Below are 16,177 nucleotides of genomic sequence, written 5' to 3'. Positions count from 1 at the left end.
CGTCACTCACACATGAACCAACTGAGAAATTGTTTTGCTTCAGTTTTTTGATGTTGCGTTTAGATGGTGTGTTAAAGCAAATGTTTCCTGTCCTGCTTCACAGCGGAACGATCCAAACTACAGGTGCGGAGCTCCAGTGCCATACGGAGAGCGTCTTCCTTGGACGCCATCACAGGACCTTACCTGACTGGCCAGTGGCCTCGGGACTCCCACGCTCCGTACCCTTCCTGTATGAAAGACAAAGCCACACAGGTACATACCACTCAAACCACAGCAGAGTCCAGCTCAAACCAGGTGTTTACTGGAACCATCACAGTCCTTTCACCTCGCATTACCAAAATTATTTAGATAATACAAGGATTTTTATAACTTTCCACATTTGCATGCAATTCCTTCACTGCAAAAACACAAAATCTTGCCAAATATTTTTCTTTTTGTTTCTAGTGTAAATATCTTAATACATTTGAAATAAAACAAACTAAATTAAAAGCAACTTTTCAGGAAAATATAGAGGCTTGTTTTAAGTAAATAATTCCTCAATTTTGATGAAAAAGTATTAGTTTCACTGGCAGATAAATTAACTAACAACATGGGAAAATGTCTTGTTATAAGCTAATTGGAACTAGAAGGTTTTCACCAATATTAAGGAATTGTTTATTGTAAATAAGCCTCTATATTACTAAAACTTACATGCAAGTTAATGTTGTCTTATTTCAAGTGTACTAAGATATTTGTACTAGAAACTAGACCAAAATTACTTGGTAAGACTTTGAAGTTTTGTAGTGTTTACATTTTGTACGTCTTCTTTTCAAACTATATGACTTGGGTCAAACATTTTGAGTAGGGCTGAAACGATTAATTGGACTAATCATGATGAATTGATTACTGAAATAATTGGCATCTAATTTGGTAATTGATTAAACTGGAGTATACAGACTAAAAAAAAGCAATTTAGGCAAAAACTGTTTAATTTTCCTATATAAAAGGAATTGAATTATTTCTTTATTTGCAACTTTTAATGTACTTCCAATTTTGTATTTAAAAAGTTTTAAATCAAAGTTTATTTGATTGTAGCCCTCTTACATCATTCAAATTGAGTTTATTACATATTTAGTAGTTTCGTTCACCTGTTTCTAAACTATATGACTCGGGTCAAACAGTTTGGGCCTTCCAGAAGATTCTTCCAGCAGTTTGCTGGAAATCTGGCCAATTCATCCTGAAATAATTTGTGCAAACAAGTCAGGTTTCCATCTCTGACTACAAATTTTCTACAGAATTGAGATCACGGGTTTATTAGTCCATCTGCAAAATATTAACTTTTTTTGTCCGAACATCGCCTTGTAATTAATTTAGTTGTTTGCTCTGGGTCATCATTCTCCATTTGAAAGCACAAACTTTGGCTGTTTCAATATTTCCAAATGATGTTCGTTCCTCCTGATCCCATTTATTCCATGAAGTGAACCAGTTCCTCTTGCAACACACAATCCATGCAACACAAAATGTCACAGTCTTGCTTGTAAAATCAGGTTGACAACCTTCTCCCTTTTCCTCCAATTGTGGCAAAAGTCATTTTGGCCTCTTGTATTTTAGCTTCATCCTACCACGGGACACGTCTCTGGAAAGTAAGGCCTTGATCCTTCAGTGGTTTGGAAATTGTAATTTAACTTTTATGCTGGTTTTGAAGTAATGTCCTCTTCTTGGCTGAATGGCCTTTCAGCCCAAATGGCCTCAGGTTTCATTTCACTCTCTTTCCATCTTTAGCCAGCATCTTCATGAAGTCCAGTCTTATTCCTGAACAGTCTGACGGCTGAATATTACCTTTTATTTTCTACTTGTAATTATTAGAAGAAATGAAACTGGAAGTGCTTTTTTCTTATTGATTTAAGAAAAATCAATCAATGAACAGAATGAGAATTTTGTTCTCATTCTGTTCAACAAAATTAGGGGAATCAAAAATATTGATGTGTTTTATTCGGTTCCAAATGGAAATTAAATGTCTTAACTTGTGTCATCCAAGTGTCTTCAAAGAGTCGTTCTGGATCCAGTTTTATGGCTGGTTCTGATTGTCTTTCATGACTTGATAATATCTGGGCAGCGAAGACGATATTTCATAATAGCATCAGTTGTTGACGAGCACTGCTAATCCACATCACTTGCTTTTACTGCTCATCTTTTCATCTCTGGCTGTATGGTTAGAAAGTCTTGGCAGAGAGATGTTGGAGTAGGGGATTAGAGCTCATCATCATTGTGATTGATGGAAGAGATGGTTTGAAATTTCTCCTCCTCTTTGCTCTCTGGTCCTGCCCTCCTCTGGGATTTGGGGTCATAGTTCATGTATTACTTTAGCTTTAAGATGCTAACTAATTAGCTGTTCCCAATTGTAAAAAAAACAAACAAAACAAAAGTGATCACCTGTCCGACTACCTAAAGCATCCTAAACCAGACGGAATAATTGTCCAAAAAGTTTGGATGCAGTTTGTTAAGGATTAGGATTTTTCTAAATTACTGGCTGACAACCAAAGAAATTTCAAAATGTATTGATCTGCCAGAATTGATTAGTCTTTTTTTCTGATGTTTGTTGCCATTGACCCTCCATATCCATGCATCGGTTTTACATTTAGCCTGATTTCACTGTTGGTTGGCAGCCCACGCATGATTATCCAGTTTCAGAAAAAGCTTAATTTTTGAAGGACCGAGGCTTGTTGCAGGGTTGTGTTATGAAAGAATATTGAATATGTATGATTTGCAAGAGGGCAGCTCTCCCTATTGCTAACAGAAGCCTTTCATGTGACTGAATGAAGACCGCCAAGCCTAATTTACATGGGCTTCGTCCCTTTACCCCTCATTTGCCTTGCGTTTCTTTGTTTGTACTCTGAGGAAGTGGTAGGGGAGCTGGTGAGATTTCTCGAAGTGGCTATGTGCAAAGTAAACACATCTAATTACAGGGTTCCTGTCTGGATCTGGAAAGTATGGAAAATCAGTTTGACAATTATCAAAGAGAGGATAAAAATGCAGAGAAACATCCAGACATGCAGTTATCTCATAGACTTCATGCCTTTTTGGCACATCGTGATGTTGAGCCTGTCCTGTCCCGGTGAGATGAGCTCATAAGAGTCTGACTCACCCAAAGCTGTGAATGATGGAAAATATTTGTTATGGTAGTAAAAATCATAATGTGAAAAAATGCGACGCACTTTTTCACAGTCCCAGAACGATTTGGTGCTTGTACCCACTTTAGGAATAGTCATAGACCACTTCCTGTTTGCAAGCTCTGCCTGAGCCCATCTCTTTTTTTATAAGACGACAGCAGAAAGCAGCAGACAAAAGGTCCCTGCTCTCTTTTGTTTTGCATTGCGCCAGTTCAAGACGGCCTCTCCTTTGAGCTGTAATGCAGCTCTGCATGGAGGTGACGTTGTTTGCACCTGTCCCCCAGGCGAGGCGAGGAGAATTCCCACTGCTTACCACCTGGCCCTCATGGCTGCCTGCCTTTTGTGTGGGAGTTGAGGAGCAGAGGGTCCATACATATGCTAATCGCGCTTCCAGGATATGTCTGCAAGCCCTAGACCCTGCGGTTACAGAGCACAGAGAATCCGTATGAAGATTAAAGCTCTGGCACACCAATTCACACACAAGAAAGGCAGGCTGATCAAACAGTTTGTGTAGCCTGACATTTTACATTATTAGTTATATCTGAGCACAAACCACAGATCGTCAGTAGCTGCGTTTGAATGTATGCAAGTCTTTGTCAAAAAAACACAGTATCGCAATTTGCGGTGAGCCATTAAATACGGGTGCATCCACAGCAGTTGTGTTTAGTCCGCTTTAATCCAACCCCAGTCCACTTGTCTGGAAAGTCCTGTTGGTTTGTGGAGTGTGAATGAACAAAAATGTTGAGATTAAGTCTGTTGTAAATATTTATTTACAATTATTTTAGTAATCGAGTATTCTGTTGATTATTCTGATGCGTAATCAAGTAATCGAATAAAAATTGGATCAAATGAAATATTGGTCAATTCTACCATAGCAGCATTATTACTACTGGATATTTTCATATTTGAGCATCCCTAACAATAACTTTTCTGTGGTTTAGAAAATGAACCTGTAACAACAATAGCTCACTTTCTAAGTTAACTTGAAGAAAAATGTATACAAAAATCTAATCATAAAGACTATACTCCAGCTTTTCGTTTCTGCATTCATCCTCTGTCAATTTAACAGATGAATTCTCACCTTGTCCAGCCATTTATAGCTCTTGTCTCCATGTTAGCGACGGGATTTGACACCTTCGTTCGTCACACACAGAAGCACATCTACCATCTATGTACCCCCACGATGCGCTCCGTCACTCAATTGTTGAGATTGGGATGATATGAAATTTATTTTCTCATTCGTCCATAAAGCTACACTTACGTTAAGCATCAAAGACAGAGAAGCAGCCCGCCATGTTGAGTTTATCCCGCTCACCTGTATAAATACACCCGCTGCGCACTTCACCACCGTTCGCTCTGAACACCGGCCACCAGGCAGCAGCTCCCGGTGGAGAAAGGCTGCCGTATCGCGATAGTCAATTTAAGGATGCTTATTGGTCCCAAAAAAACAATAAAACCCAGACATGATCATAAATCAATATAATCCTCCCAGACTGAACTTGAAAATTGGACGTTATGCCTCTAATACGTAGCTTTCGTCAACAACTCATAGGCAGAAGTGCCTAAACTTTAAAACATTCAAATAAACAATTTAGTGGCTAAACCAACACATCACACTTTCCTCAACCCTCCCACCAAATGATAGCAGCAGGACTCTGCATGCATGTCTCGGCGTGCAATCTAAACAAAACAGCCCAAATTCCACTGTGATTCAATTGAAGCCCAGTCATTATTTCCTGCTTTGGAGCTGAGCTGGATTCTTGAGGATGTTGTCGGCATGTAACCGTTTGGGTGGGAATCACAATAGGAAGCGAGCTGCAGGCTATGAGTTTTATCTGTGCAGCATTACATTATCAGGCACAACACCTGGCACCCTGTTCACAAGGCGCACAAGCTAAGGCTGCAGGTTCAATAAAAGTGGCCGTCTGTGATAATCTGTTGTTGGGAGTGGAAATGTAGTCAATAGAAAATTATCATAACATTTCTTTTGTAATTTAAACTAAGAGTGGGGTTTAAAGAGAACCTCTTTTGCAATATTCATATTTTGCCGTTTTTATTCTTCCATATGACTTTCCTCTGCTTCTAAAAAAAAAAGAAGCCCAAGCTCAAAAAGTTAATATTTTATGGTGTCATTGTCACAGTTGACTAGCACTGTGCCGTTACCTAGCAACCACAGCCAAACTCCAGCACGTTTGGTCAGCTGGTTTTACCGCTGTATGCGCTGTACAATGGCTGCTGGAAAAGACAAGGGATTTGTTGTTGACTTACCATCCAGAAACCACTTGCTGCATTATTGTTGGTTGTGCAGGAGGCTCTACTTTTGCTTTTCGAAGAAGTACGGTTGTGTAATTGCACATCTGTTTGCAGCCATTTTTACGTGCGAGTGTAAACGTTGAGTTCAAGGTGTGGCCAGCAGCAGATCATTTGGATTTAAAGGACAAGATGTCTGAAACTGTGATTTTAGTGTGCACAACGGAGCACTATAAAATCACATTATCTAAGAATGATTTTAGATGATGTAATGAACATGTTGTATAGCCGATAGATTTGTCTTATGCTGTTCAAGAAAACATAGCAGGTCACTTTGAAGCATATTGAATTGGGATTAAGGCACCACGCCTTAATGGTGCCTTAATTACCATTAAGGCGCCTTACCACCGGTGCCTGCCACATGTGCTTGCTTGACTTCTTTTAAAACAAAATCTCTTATTAATATAAATAAAAATGCAAACAATGGGACCAAAAACCTCACAAGATTCTCACTTCACTGGCGTCTTGTTTAAAACGTTTAAACTTTTCTTCTTGCTTGAGGTTTCCTGTCAAAAACATAAACATGCACAAAGTGTTTTACATGAAAATAAAGGAATATAGATAAATGAATAAAATAAACACAAGAAACAATTAAAACAACAATAGAGAGCTTGTAAGAATAACATAAATACAAATTAACACAATGAAACACGTAAAGCAAGGCAGCAGTGTTCTGCCTCTAAAGGAAAGCTACAGTAAACCAAAATGTTCTCAGTTCTGGTTTGAAGAAACCAATAGTTTTTGCACATGTCAGGTTTTCTCATTGATTTCTTTTTCCTGGTGTTGGTCAGGGCTCAGACAGGATTTTGGATAAGTTGCAGCTACCTGATTGGTTTTTCCAGCGACTGCTTTATAGACCATCACAATTATCTAAGCTACATGTGAGCTTTTAGACCAGGCGTTGGTAGGAAACCCTTTACTCTGGCAATGTTGTAAAGATGACTAATTTAGTATTAAACGTCTTGTGGTTGGTAAAACTGGGTCCATTTTTTAAATTATTTTTGCTAAAACAGTGGCTTCAGTCTTTTCTCTGACCAATTCAGTCATCAGTCAGTATTTTGGACTCTATTGGGCCGTGGAGACAGAATTAGGAAGTTGTATGTCATCCGCCAAGGTGTTGCTGTTGACGTAGTAAATCTGAGTCAACTGGATCAGGGGTGTTCAAAATGTGGCCCGGTGGCCATTTGTGGCCCTTGGATTAATTTTGTGTGGCCCCTGACCTTAATTCAAGAATGGCACAAATTTGGCCATTCAACACTTTTTGTACTTTTTTTTAGGATGAGATTTCCGTGGCAAGTTTATATCTTGTAAAACTGAAAATGTTAAGAACAACACAATGACTTTTTAATAGTATTTTTTAATTATTATATTACATTGTGCCCCTAATATCAAGGAAGTTTTTACTCAAAAATATAAATATTTTTGAGTTAAAAAAAACAAAAAAACTGTAATGTTAAAAAGTTACATTTGGCCTAAATACTGAAGACGTCATGGAAGAAAATTCTAACTTTTGTTGCTGGGAATAAGCTTAAAAACGTTTAATAGACTTAATAAACGGAAAGTAACTAGCTCAAAAAGGTAAATAATTAAACATTTAGGCAAATGTAAAATGTTATATGTTTTATTTTTGTTGTTGTGGAGGTAAATGAGAGAGAATTCACCTCAATATTTTTGTGTTTTTAATTGAAATTTTGGCCCCTGAATACTTTCAACTTGTGGATTTTGGCCCTTGATGCAGAAAGTTTGGACACCACTGATGTAGATGTTAAATAAAAGCTTGAGAATAAATGAATGAATGATGTAGCCGTTATTGTAGCATGCTACAATAAACTCGTTAGCACTTTGCCCTTTCACATCGAAGCTGATGAAATGCTTTGATAGAAAACCTTTGGTGAAACCTCACGCAGCTGTGCTTTATGTGTGCAGGAAATCAAAAAGCTTAAAATACGGGTAACGTTGTGGCGTGCCATCCGTTGTCTGTTATCTGCATTTAATATTACGACCAACACATTTTCTCGACTCAACGGTAGAGGATGATAAAGTGTTTCCGCTCTGTGCTGATCTTTGCTTTGTGTCTCAAAACCTTTCTCTATAACGGATCAGACACGTGATACTGGTGGGTCGACTTCAATTCATTCTGAGGTGGGACGTTTCTGTTAATAAATGTGTAAATCACAGAATGAAAATCTCCAATTATGCTAATTCAGGCAGGAGAAATGAGCCGTAATTATAGTAAGCAGAGGCCTAAAATGTGACCCAAGTAATTGATTTTTAAAAGAACAATTCTATCAAATGGGACAAAGTGTGAATAAAAGATGCACAAATAAATAATTTTGGAGTTATCAGTTGACCTGAAACAAAGTTTTTAGTCTGATTTGATGTCACCAGGAGAGAAACATCTAGTTTCAGCTGCTGATGCACAATATATCAACATTAACATCGGTATCGGTCGTTGTTTAACATATCGGTATCGGCCCCATGTTTGCCTTCAGTCCAGCTAAATAAGACTCGTTTAGAGCCACAAAGAATGCAACTTAAATTTTTGATAAACGTCTACTTTAGGGAACTTATCATGTTAAAAGAATCCCATTCTATTTCTGTTTTTAGATTTCAAACTACAGAAAAACAAACCTTTTGGAGAAAGAAGATGGATATGTTTTCCTCTGTGAGGGGTTTAAATTTATGGAAAATGAAATGGAGAACGTACGTAGTTCACAACTTAAGCAAAAAAAATAGATTTAAACACCACCACTGGTATTTTTAATGTGATTCTGTCAAGGAATATCATTTTATTAGATAAAAACTGCTTTAAACAGCATTTATTACATTTATATTAAAAACATTAGTTGATTCCTTATCATTTTAAGCAAAGCCACTTGTGGCTCTAGAACACGTGTCAAAGTTGAGGCCCGTGGGCCAAATCAGGCCCGCCACAGCTTTTTATATGGCCCTCTTCTAGACTAAACACGAAGTGTGCTTAAATATAATGTTATCAGTCAAATTAATGCAGTTTTAAGAATTCATTGATATATTAACAGGTCTTATCAATACATACCGGTTCTTGAAGATCATTCATGATCTTGATTTGGCCTAAAACAAAAATGAGTTGGACCCTAGAACCTCGGGTTGCATATCTACACCATGTTCCAGATTATTATCAAGTGATATTTTCTCAGATTTTCCTAAATGGTCAATGCAAATGATGGTCAGTATAATTTTCAAGTCATGAACGATTACAGTATAAATCAATAGTGTCAACAGTAGCCCAATAGTAGGTTCATGCACCGCAGGCCTCTGGAGGATCCTCCACCTTGAGGCTCCAGCAGCTTCAAATAACTGTTTGCTGCTTTGTAAGGACATTTTAACAGCTGCTCTCTTAATCCGATGAATTTGTCCAACAGAAACCTTCCTCATTATGCCTCTATCTGTACAAACCCACATTTGTTCTGAATCAGCCACTAATCTCTTCACGGTACGACAACGCATTAGATATTTTCTTTAAATATCTAATGTTTTCATATCTTGTCATACGACACTACACTATCTGATGATTTTAGTCAGCAGAGATTCTTTCTCTTTCCCATATTGCTTGAAACCTGTGGCTTGATTAATAATGTGGAACATCCTTCATAAGTGACACACAATACCATCTATAAATTTAATAGCACAATAAAAATTTAATCTTTGTGACACTTAAATTCAATTTGCATAATAATTTTGAACACGATGTAGAAACATGCACCAAATCTTTAACAACTGAAGTTGTTCAAATCATAAAAAGTTTAAAACATATATACAGTATATGCCTCGCATTAAAACTGCATCTCTGACACAAGTAAACTCATTTTGCCAGTGAAACTTTATTTGTTCCTCAGCAGTGTGAAGCGCTTTCTAGCCATTTGTGTTGATTCGACTGCAGCAGGTACATCGTTTACAACTTAACTTAACAAAAATAAATCTAATACAACACCGCTAGAAATATTAGTGTGATTTATGTCGTGAAATAAATATTTATTACATGATAAAAACGGCTTTAAGCAGCATTTGTTATTATATTTGTATTAAAAACGTTAGTTGATTCCTAATCATCTGAAGCCAGTTGTTAAAAGCAACTTGTGGCTCCAGTTTCCAGATTGCAAATCTAGACAGATGCTTCAGATCTTTAGCTTTCAGAGTTGTTTAAATCATAAAAGGTTTAAAAGATATATGTATGCCTTGTGTTAAAGCTGTATTTCTGATGCAGTTCACCAGTGAAACTTTAGTTTTTTCCTCAGCAGTGAACTGTGTGAAGCCACTGTGCCCTTTCTACCCATTTGCATTGAGTAAGAACAGATTTGACTGCAGCTTCCAGTTCCTGAATGTTTGGCAGAAACTTCAAACTGCACAAGTCATTCCAGAGGCCATGGACAAAATGTTAATGCTAAAGGCTAGTTACACATCTGCCATCCAGCGCGGCCAAGCACAGAGGTCCCTTTTTACGAGAGCACAAGCGTCCATTTAATGTGTGTCCTTTCCTGGAGGGAACCATGGCCAGCGCGCCGGCTCACACAACTCCATGGGTGTTCGTCATTATTCGCAGGGTGATATAGAATATCACCCTGCGCTGTTTAGAGAAAGAAGATTCTGTTTGCGCGGAGTCGGGCGTAAGGCAGGGCGAAGACGGTGACATTTACGATGTGTTGCGCCGCTGTGCTCGTGATGTCGGAGCGCTGATACACACAATCAGGGGGAAGTATGTGGTTTCTGCAGGCCTATGAAAGATCCGCTCCCTGCTTCTGGTTTTGCATTAATTTACATAATTTAACCGTTGCCTCATTCATTCAGCAGAGGTCGAAAAGGCGAGTTCATCGAGACAGAACTGTCTCTATGCTGTCTAGGAGGAAATATCTCGTTTATCAGCTGATTTTCTGTAATCATCTACAAACATCCCAACGTTTATTGCTTGGCTCATTCAGCTTTGATACGCCTGCAGTTGTAACTGGAGTCAGCATTGTTGGATAATTTCTGGATTTGTATTGCTGAAGGTGAAAGAACATAAAGACGGAAACTTTATGTCACCTTTAACTAACAAAGATGTCTTCATGGCAAGTAAGCGTGATTCTTAAATGTGTTTGGATTTTGTTTGGAGTGTTTTTCTTGTCAGAAGACAAATATGTGAGCTCAGTGTCTTGCAACACAGTTTGGTGCAACTCTGCTTTGCAATAGGAAGAAAAGGAAAAGTTTTTGTTTAAGAGATTGTTTCCTCAGGGATGGTATCCCATGACTGCTATACTTATTTTCATTGATTCCAGGTATGCAGCTTTATTTTGAAACACACACCACTTGCTTTCAGATGGGGTTTTCTGAACATTTTTCTGATCATTTTTCTGAACAGTTTTTGTTGAAATGAAGTTTCTGTTGGAGGCCTTAAATCAGGGGCGTACAAAGTGCGGCGCATGGGCCATTTGGAGGCCTCCGAATGTTTTCAAAATGGTCCACATTTGGTGGTTTGTGCAGATCAAACTTTTTAAAATATTTTGGGTAAGATTGTTTATGATTATGGTAAATTAAACAGTCTTAAAATGAGAAACTTTCGGTGCAAGGCAAACGTATTCATCTGTTATTAATCACATTATTCCTTGCTTTTTTATTTTCATAGTAAGTAGAACCACAAATATCCAAACTTTTACTTAAATGGAGACTTATGACCAGAACGGGATCCACAGCCTCTTCTTTTTGCTGAAAAGTGGACAAAATAATTATTTTCTATACCAAAAAACAAACTTAAAATGCAGATTCTTCAGCAAAAATCCAACAACTTTCATTAAAATATTGCATATCTATGTTATTGTTGAAAAGATGTTAACAAAAACAATGCAATTATATTTAAATTTAATCTTAAGGTGTTTAGAGTTAGTTAGCTGTGTGACGCCAGGAGTTTCCAATTCTAATTTTCCAAGACACAGAATTTTGGGTTTTCATTATCTACAAACTAAAGTTATACAATTTATGAGTAACAAGCTTGATTGCTGTATGTGTGACGATTCTATATAACAAACGAGTTCCACTTTCTAAGATGACTGGTAAAAAATATTGCACTTTTACGCAATATTGAAGATTTTTCATGGTGTTCTAGTACATTTCAAACAAGTGTAGCTGTAAACATTTGTTCTTTTATGGGTTTATGGTATTTCAATTTTACATTTCATGTACAGGCAGTTAAATCAAATGTGAACAAGTCTTTTTTTTTACTTTCACCCAGATGCAGAAACATGCACTCCACCCATTTTGAATTGCACAAACAAGCATTCGGATCTGTCGGCCTTTTCTGCAGAAAAGGTGCAACTTAATGGGAACAACAGATGTGCAAGAAGTTTTGATAACATTTTAGTAACTGTCCACATATCCTTAAAAAGTCTTAAACTCATGTATTTAAAATAAAGGCCTTAAAATGTCTTAAATTCATTTAAGAAAATGTAAGTCGGTCTTAAATACGTTAATCGCGGTTCTTAAATTTTGTTTGGCTGGACTATTGCAGTTCTTTTTAATTATTCTTGTAGGATTTTTCTGCAAGGTGAAAGTTGCAGAGGCGGTTTGTAACTATCTGCTAATATATGCTTGCTAGCTAGCTACTTAGCTATTTATTGCGTCTCTCACAGGTAATTTAGTGCAAACGTATCATCAACTGAGTGGACGTTTGATTTTGCCACTGAGTCACTTATATTGTATATTTATAGTGTTGTCAGCCTAAATTTTGTTCAAGCTGGCATTAAAAAAGGGTCTTAAAGAGTCTTAATTTTGACTTGATACCATGTAATGTTCTTTGTTTTGTTTGTTTTTCTCAGACTCCATGTCTCTGGATTGACGAAGCCGCTGAACTGGGAAGTCCTCACCAGCGATCAGCGTCGTGGGGGAGCGCAGATCATCTGAAAGAGGTACTTTCCCCTTCTTTAACCCCCCAGACGATCCGGTCACTGCTGCTGCTCACAGCTAACGCGTCATTATATCCACACAGCTGGGTGAAGAAAATGTTTCTGTCATTCGTGAGGTTCTTCATTTACTTAAAGTGTGTTTTTATTTGTCAGAGTCTGAGGTCAGCCTAAATATTACCCTCCTTAAAGTCGGTTTCCACTCCTGTCTATCTGCTGGCCTTGGCAGGCCATCCAGCCGACCACATGGACTCCATGCCTCCAGACCACAGGCTAAATTTATCCTCCTCTGTTCTCCGCACGGCTGCACTGTGTGAATCTCATCATGGACTGTTGTTTTTCAGACGTCATAGAGGATCCACACTGAAGGAGGGCAGAGTATGCAGCTGCGTCTTTCCCGTTTTAAAATCAGCAGATCTTTTTTTTCCTTCTAGAGAGCTCCACCTTCGCTCCACACTGCAAAAATATAAATTCTTACCAAATATGTTTGATCGAATTTCTTAGTACACTTGGAAGACAAAACTAACTTACAAATAACTTTTCAGCAGGACGCTGCTTGGTTTAAGTAAATTATTCCTTTAATATTGATACAAAAAGTATTAGTTTCACAGGCAGATTATTTCACTTCTAACATGGAAAAAATGTCTTGTTATAAGTGAAATAAATTGCCAGTGGAATTAGTGTTTTTAAAATAAAAAATAAAGAATAATTTACTTAAACCAAGCTCATATATTTTGTTGAAAAGTTCCTAGTCAGTTAGCTTTGTTTTATTTCAGAAACTAGATAGAAAATACTTGGTGAGACTTTGTGTTTTTGTAGTGCATGAAGTCAGTAGTGGCTCCAGTTTAGCTGAAATTAAGCAAACTGTCAGTGCAACACAGCAGGTATAAAACAAGTTATGAAATCTTTTATGAAATACATTTGCAGCAGCTTCTGGCCTCCTGCTACGTATTTCATAAATCACCTTTAAGCACACCTCTAACTTTATAACTTGACCTGCCTGGAAAATGTTGTGTTCACTGATCTGCAGACAATCCCTGAACAACTTGGCCTAGAAATCAATAGCTCAACACAGCCAGGAAAATCTCCCTTTTCCCATCAACTAAGATTACACCCGGGTTGCCTGGACTTGTCGTTATCGACTGCTTCCACTAAGCGAGCGCAGAGAGCAGGATTCCTGCTCTCTAACCTCTGCAATTTAACGAGTGGGAGGACATCTAAAAGCAGCACGTCTCTTTGTTGACTGTGTTGCCTGGAGTACAAGATCTGTGTTGAAGAACCACACCTTTGTCTGCACACCACAACTGTCTGTTAGTCTTACAAAGGGTATCCTGTTTTTTTGTTTTGTGTGCTGTTACTCGGCCAGATGTAGCAACACCCACTGACCCAACTCATTTCATCAGCAGACTGATTCTGGAAGTGTTGCAGCAACATTCAACTAGGCCTGTTGCAATAAGCAATAAATCTCATGATAAATTTAAACAAGCTCAATGATTTATTATCTTTCTCTTTTCTCTTTTTCTACCAAAAACTGGACCCTAAAAGTCTTCACTCTGGTCTCAACTATCTCTTTCTTAAGAACAATTTTAACAGAGACTTCATAATTAATTTTATTTGTTGTTTTGTTTGTTTATTTTGGATATTTAAAATGTCTTCCAGTTCCAGCTTTAAATGTTCATTAGAATTGAAAGTTTATTGATCTTTAGTATGTGTTCTTGCATTATTATGCCATTATTGCTGTTATATTACTGGAAAATTGTCTCAAAACAACAATATTAATGTTTATTGCATTAACTTAGAGAAATTTATCGTTCAGAAGATTTTGATGTTGTGGCAGGGCTGCATTCAAGTCGAGTTTGTTTTAGTAAATCTTTTCAAAAGAAAGCAAAAGTACTCATCGCATTTTATTAAACGATTATTTTGATGATTAATCAGATAAAAATTTTCATTTAACCAGTTAAACCTTTTTGACACGATATTTTAAACACCATTTAAAGATGCAAATAATTAAAAACATTTTTTTTTATAAGAAAACAAAGATTTTATTGAACATTAACGGAAAAGCAGCTGCAGTAAAGAAATACATTAACTGTTGCAAAATAAATTCTTAACTGATCCTAAATATTTGGAGGCATGTGACGAGTTGTGGACCAATTTACCGGCTCTGATTTTCTTAATTTTGGGAGATCGGCTGATACTTACATGGTATAAAAACCAACCACTGTCCTCTTCCTCAGGTCTGTCTAATAGACCGGCCCACCAGCTCATGTCTGCATGTTTTCAGACTCCACTGTCGCCAACTCAACTACTTTCTTGCTACATTTAGCAACATTTCAGACAAAAATCAGAGTCGGCAGGTCAGGCTTGTTAAAGATCAGTAATCGGTGACCGGCCAGAAAACTGCAATCGCTGTGACGTTTAACAGAGTCTTTCATGTTGGTTTACTGGCTCCGTCTTATTTCACTTTCAGCAGATCGCTAAGCTGCGCCTGCAGCTGCAGCGCAGCAAACAGGTGACCAGGCAGAGCAAAGACAGGGAGCAGAGCTCACTGCAGCTGCAGCAGCAGCACAGCGCCGCGTGCCAATCACAGGTAGGCTTCTCACGTCACGCTCGCCGTCATGCTCCGTTAGGGTGAAAACATTATCATTAACTCAACTTCATGATGCAAGATTTTACACAGGCCACACAGATATGATAAGGGAGCTTAGCAGTTTGGAGGACAACATCTAAACGAAACGGACGGTTACCAAACTATAACACAGCTGCTGGAGATTATAAAACTGTGTAAACAATTCAGTGTAGCTACATTTTATACCTTTAAATTCATATTTATTTAAGCTTTCAGCATCTATATTTAGTGGTATGTTGTTTATATTTGTGTGTTAATTAAATATCATGATTTATTATGTGTTTAACATGCAGGGTGCGCTAACTTTTCCTAAACAGGAGAAGTTGATCTTTGAGGTCAAACGGAGGCAGAGGAGAGGGAATGTGTCTGGGCATGTCTTCCTCTGAGCTGCAGCTCATTCATTAGCAGAGACCCAGGAAAAGAAATGCTGCACACACATAGCATTAATACTGATGCTTCTGACCACAACTCTGTTCGTTTTAACTGAAACCTTTTCTTTTTAAAAAACACAAAATCATACCAAGTATTTTTGGTTTCATTTCTAGTGCAGATATCTTGAGACAAAACTAACTTACAAGTAACTTTTCAGCAAGATATAGGAGGTTTATTTGAGTAAACAATTCCTTAATATTTATTTTAAAGTACTACAGATTATTTCACTTATAACAAGACATTTTTCCCATTTTATAAATGAAATAACCTGCCAGTGAAACTAGTTCTTTTTTATGGATATTAAGGAATTACTTACTTAAAACAGGCTCCTATAAATCACTGAAAAGTTACTTGTAAGTTTGTTTTGTCTCATTTGCATTAGAAACTAGACAAAATACTTGGTAAGATTTTGTGTTTTGCAGTGTTGTGGTTGCATCTAATTTTAACCCTCGTGTCTTTCTAGTGCAAATATCTCAGTACACTTTAAAAAAAGACTTTTAAGCTAAATATTGGAGCTTGGTTTAAGTCAATAATTCCTTTAAAGTGTATCTAAAAAGTACTATTTCCACTGGTAAATTATTTTTATTTCTAACAATATTTTTTCATGTTGCAAGTGAAATAATCTGCCAGTGGAACTAATACTTTTTAAAAAAATCAATATTAAATAAATTATAGCAGTATTGTGCCGAGAAGTTACTTGTAAGTTATTTTTGTCTTATTTCAAGATGTCTAAAAAATTAATCCGCCTT

The 16,177-nt window shown here is 37.3% G+C and overlaps 1 protein-coding gene across 1 annotated transcript in view; it reads left to right on the top strand.

The window, feature by feature from the left end:
• LOC114141463 (glucocorticoid-induced transcript 1 protein) overlaps positions 1-16,177 on the top strand; it is a 33,206-nt gene that overhangs the window by 8,428 nt on the left and 8,601 nt on the right. Inside the window, 3 exon segments of the mRNA XM_075410488.1 lie at positions 104-252; positions 12,284-12,373; positions 14,838-14,957. Coding sequence (XP_075266603.1) covers positions 104-252; positions 12,284-12,373; positions 14,838-14,957 — 359 coding nt within the window.

This window comes from Xiphophorus couchianus, chromosome 3, assembly GCF_001444195.1.
Source record: "Xiphophorus couchianus chromosome 3, X_couchianus-1.0, whole genome shotgun sequence".
In the NCBI taxonomy this organism is placed as follows: Eukaryota; Metazoa; Chordata; class Actinopteri; order Cyprinodontiformes; family Poeciliidae; genus Xiphophorus; species Xiphophorus couchianus.
The sequence above is the reverse complement of the archived record's forward strand: the minus strand, read 5'-3'. Positions and strand labels throughout refer to the sequence as shown.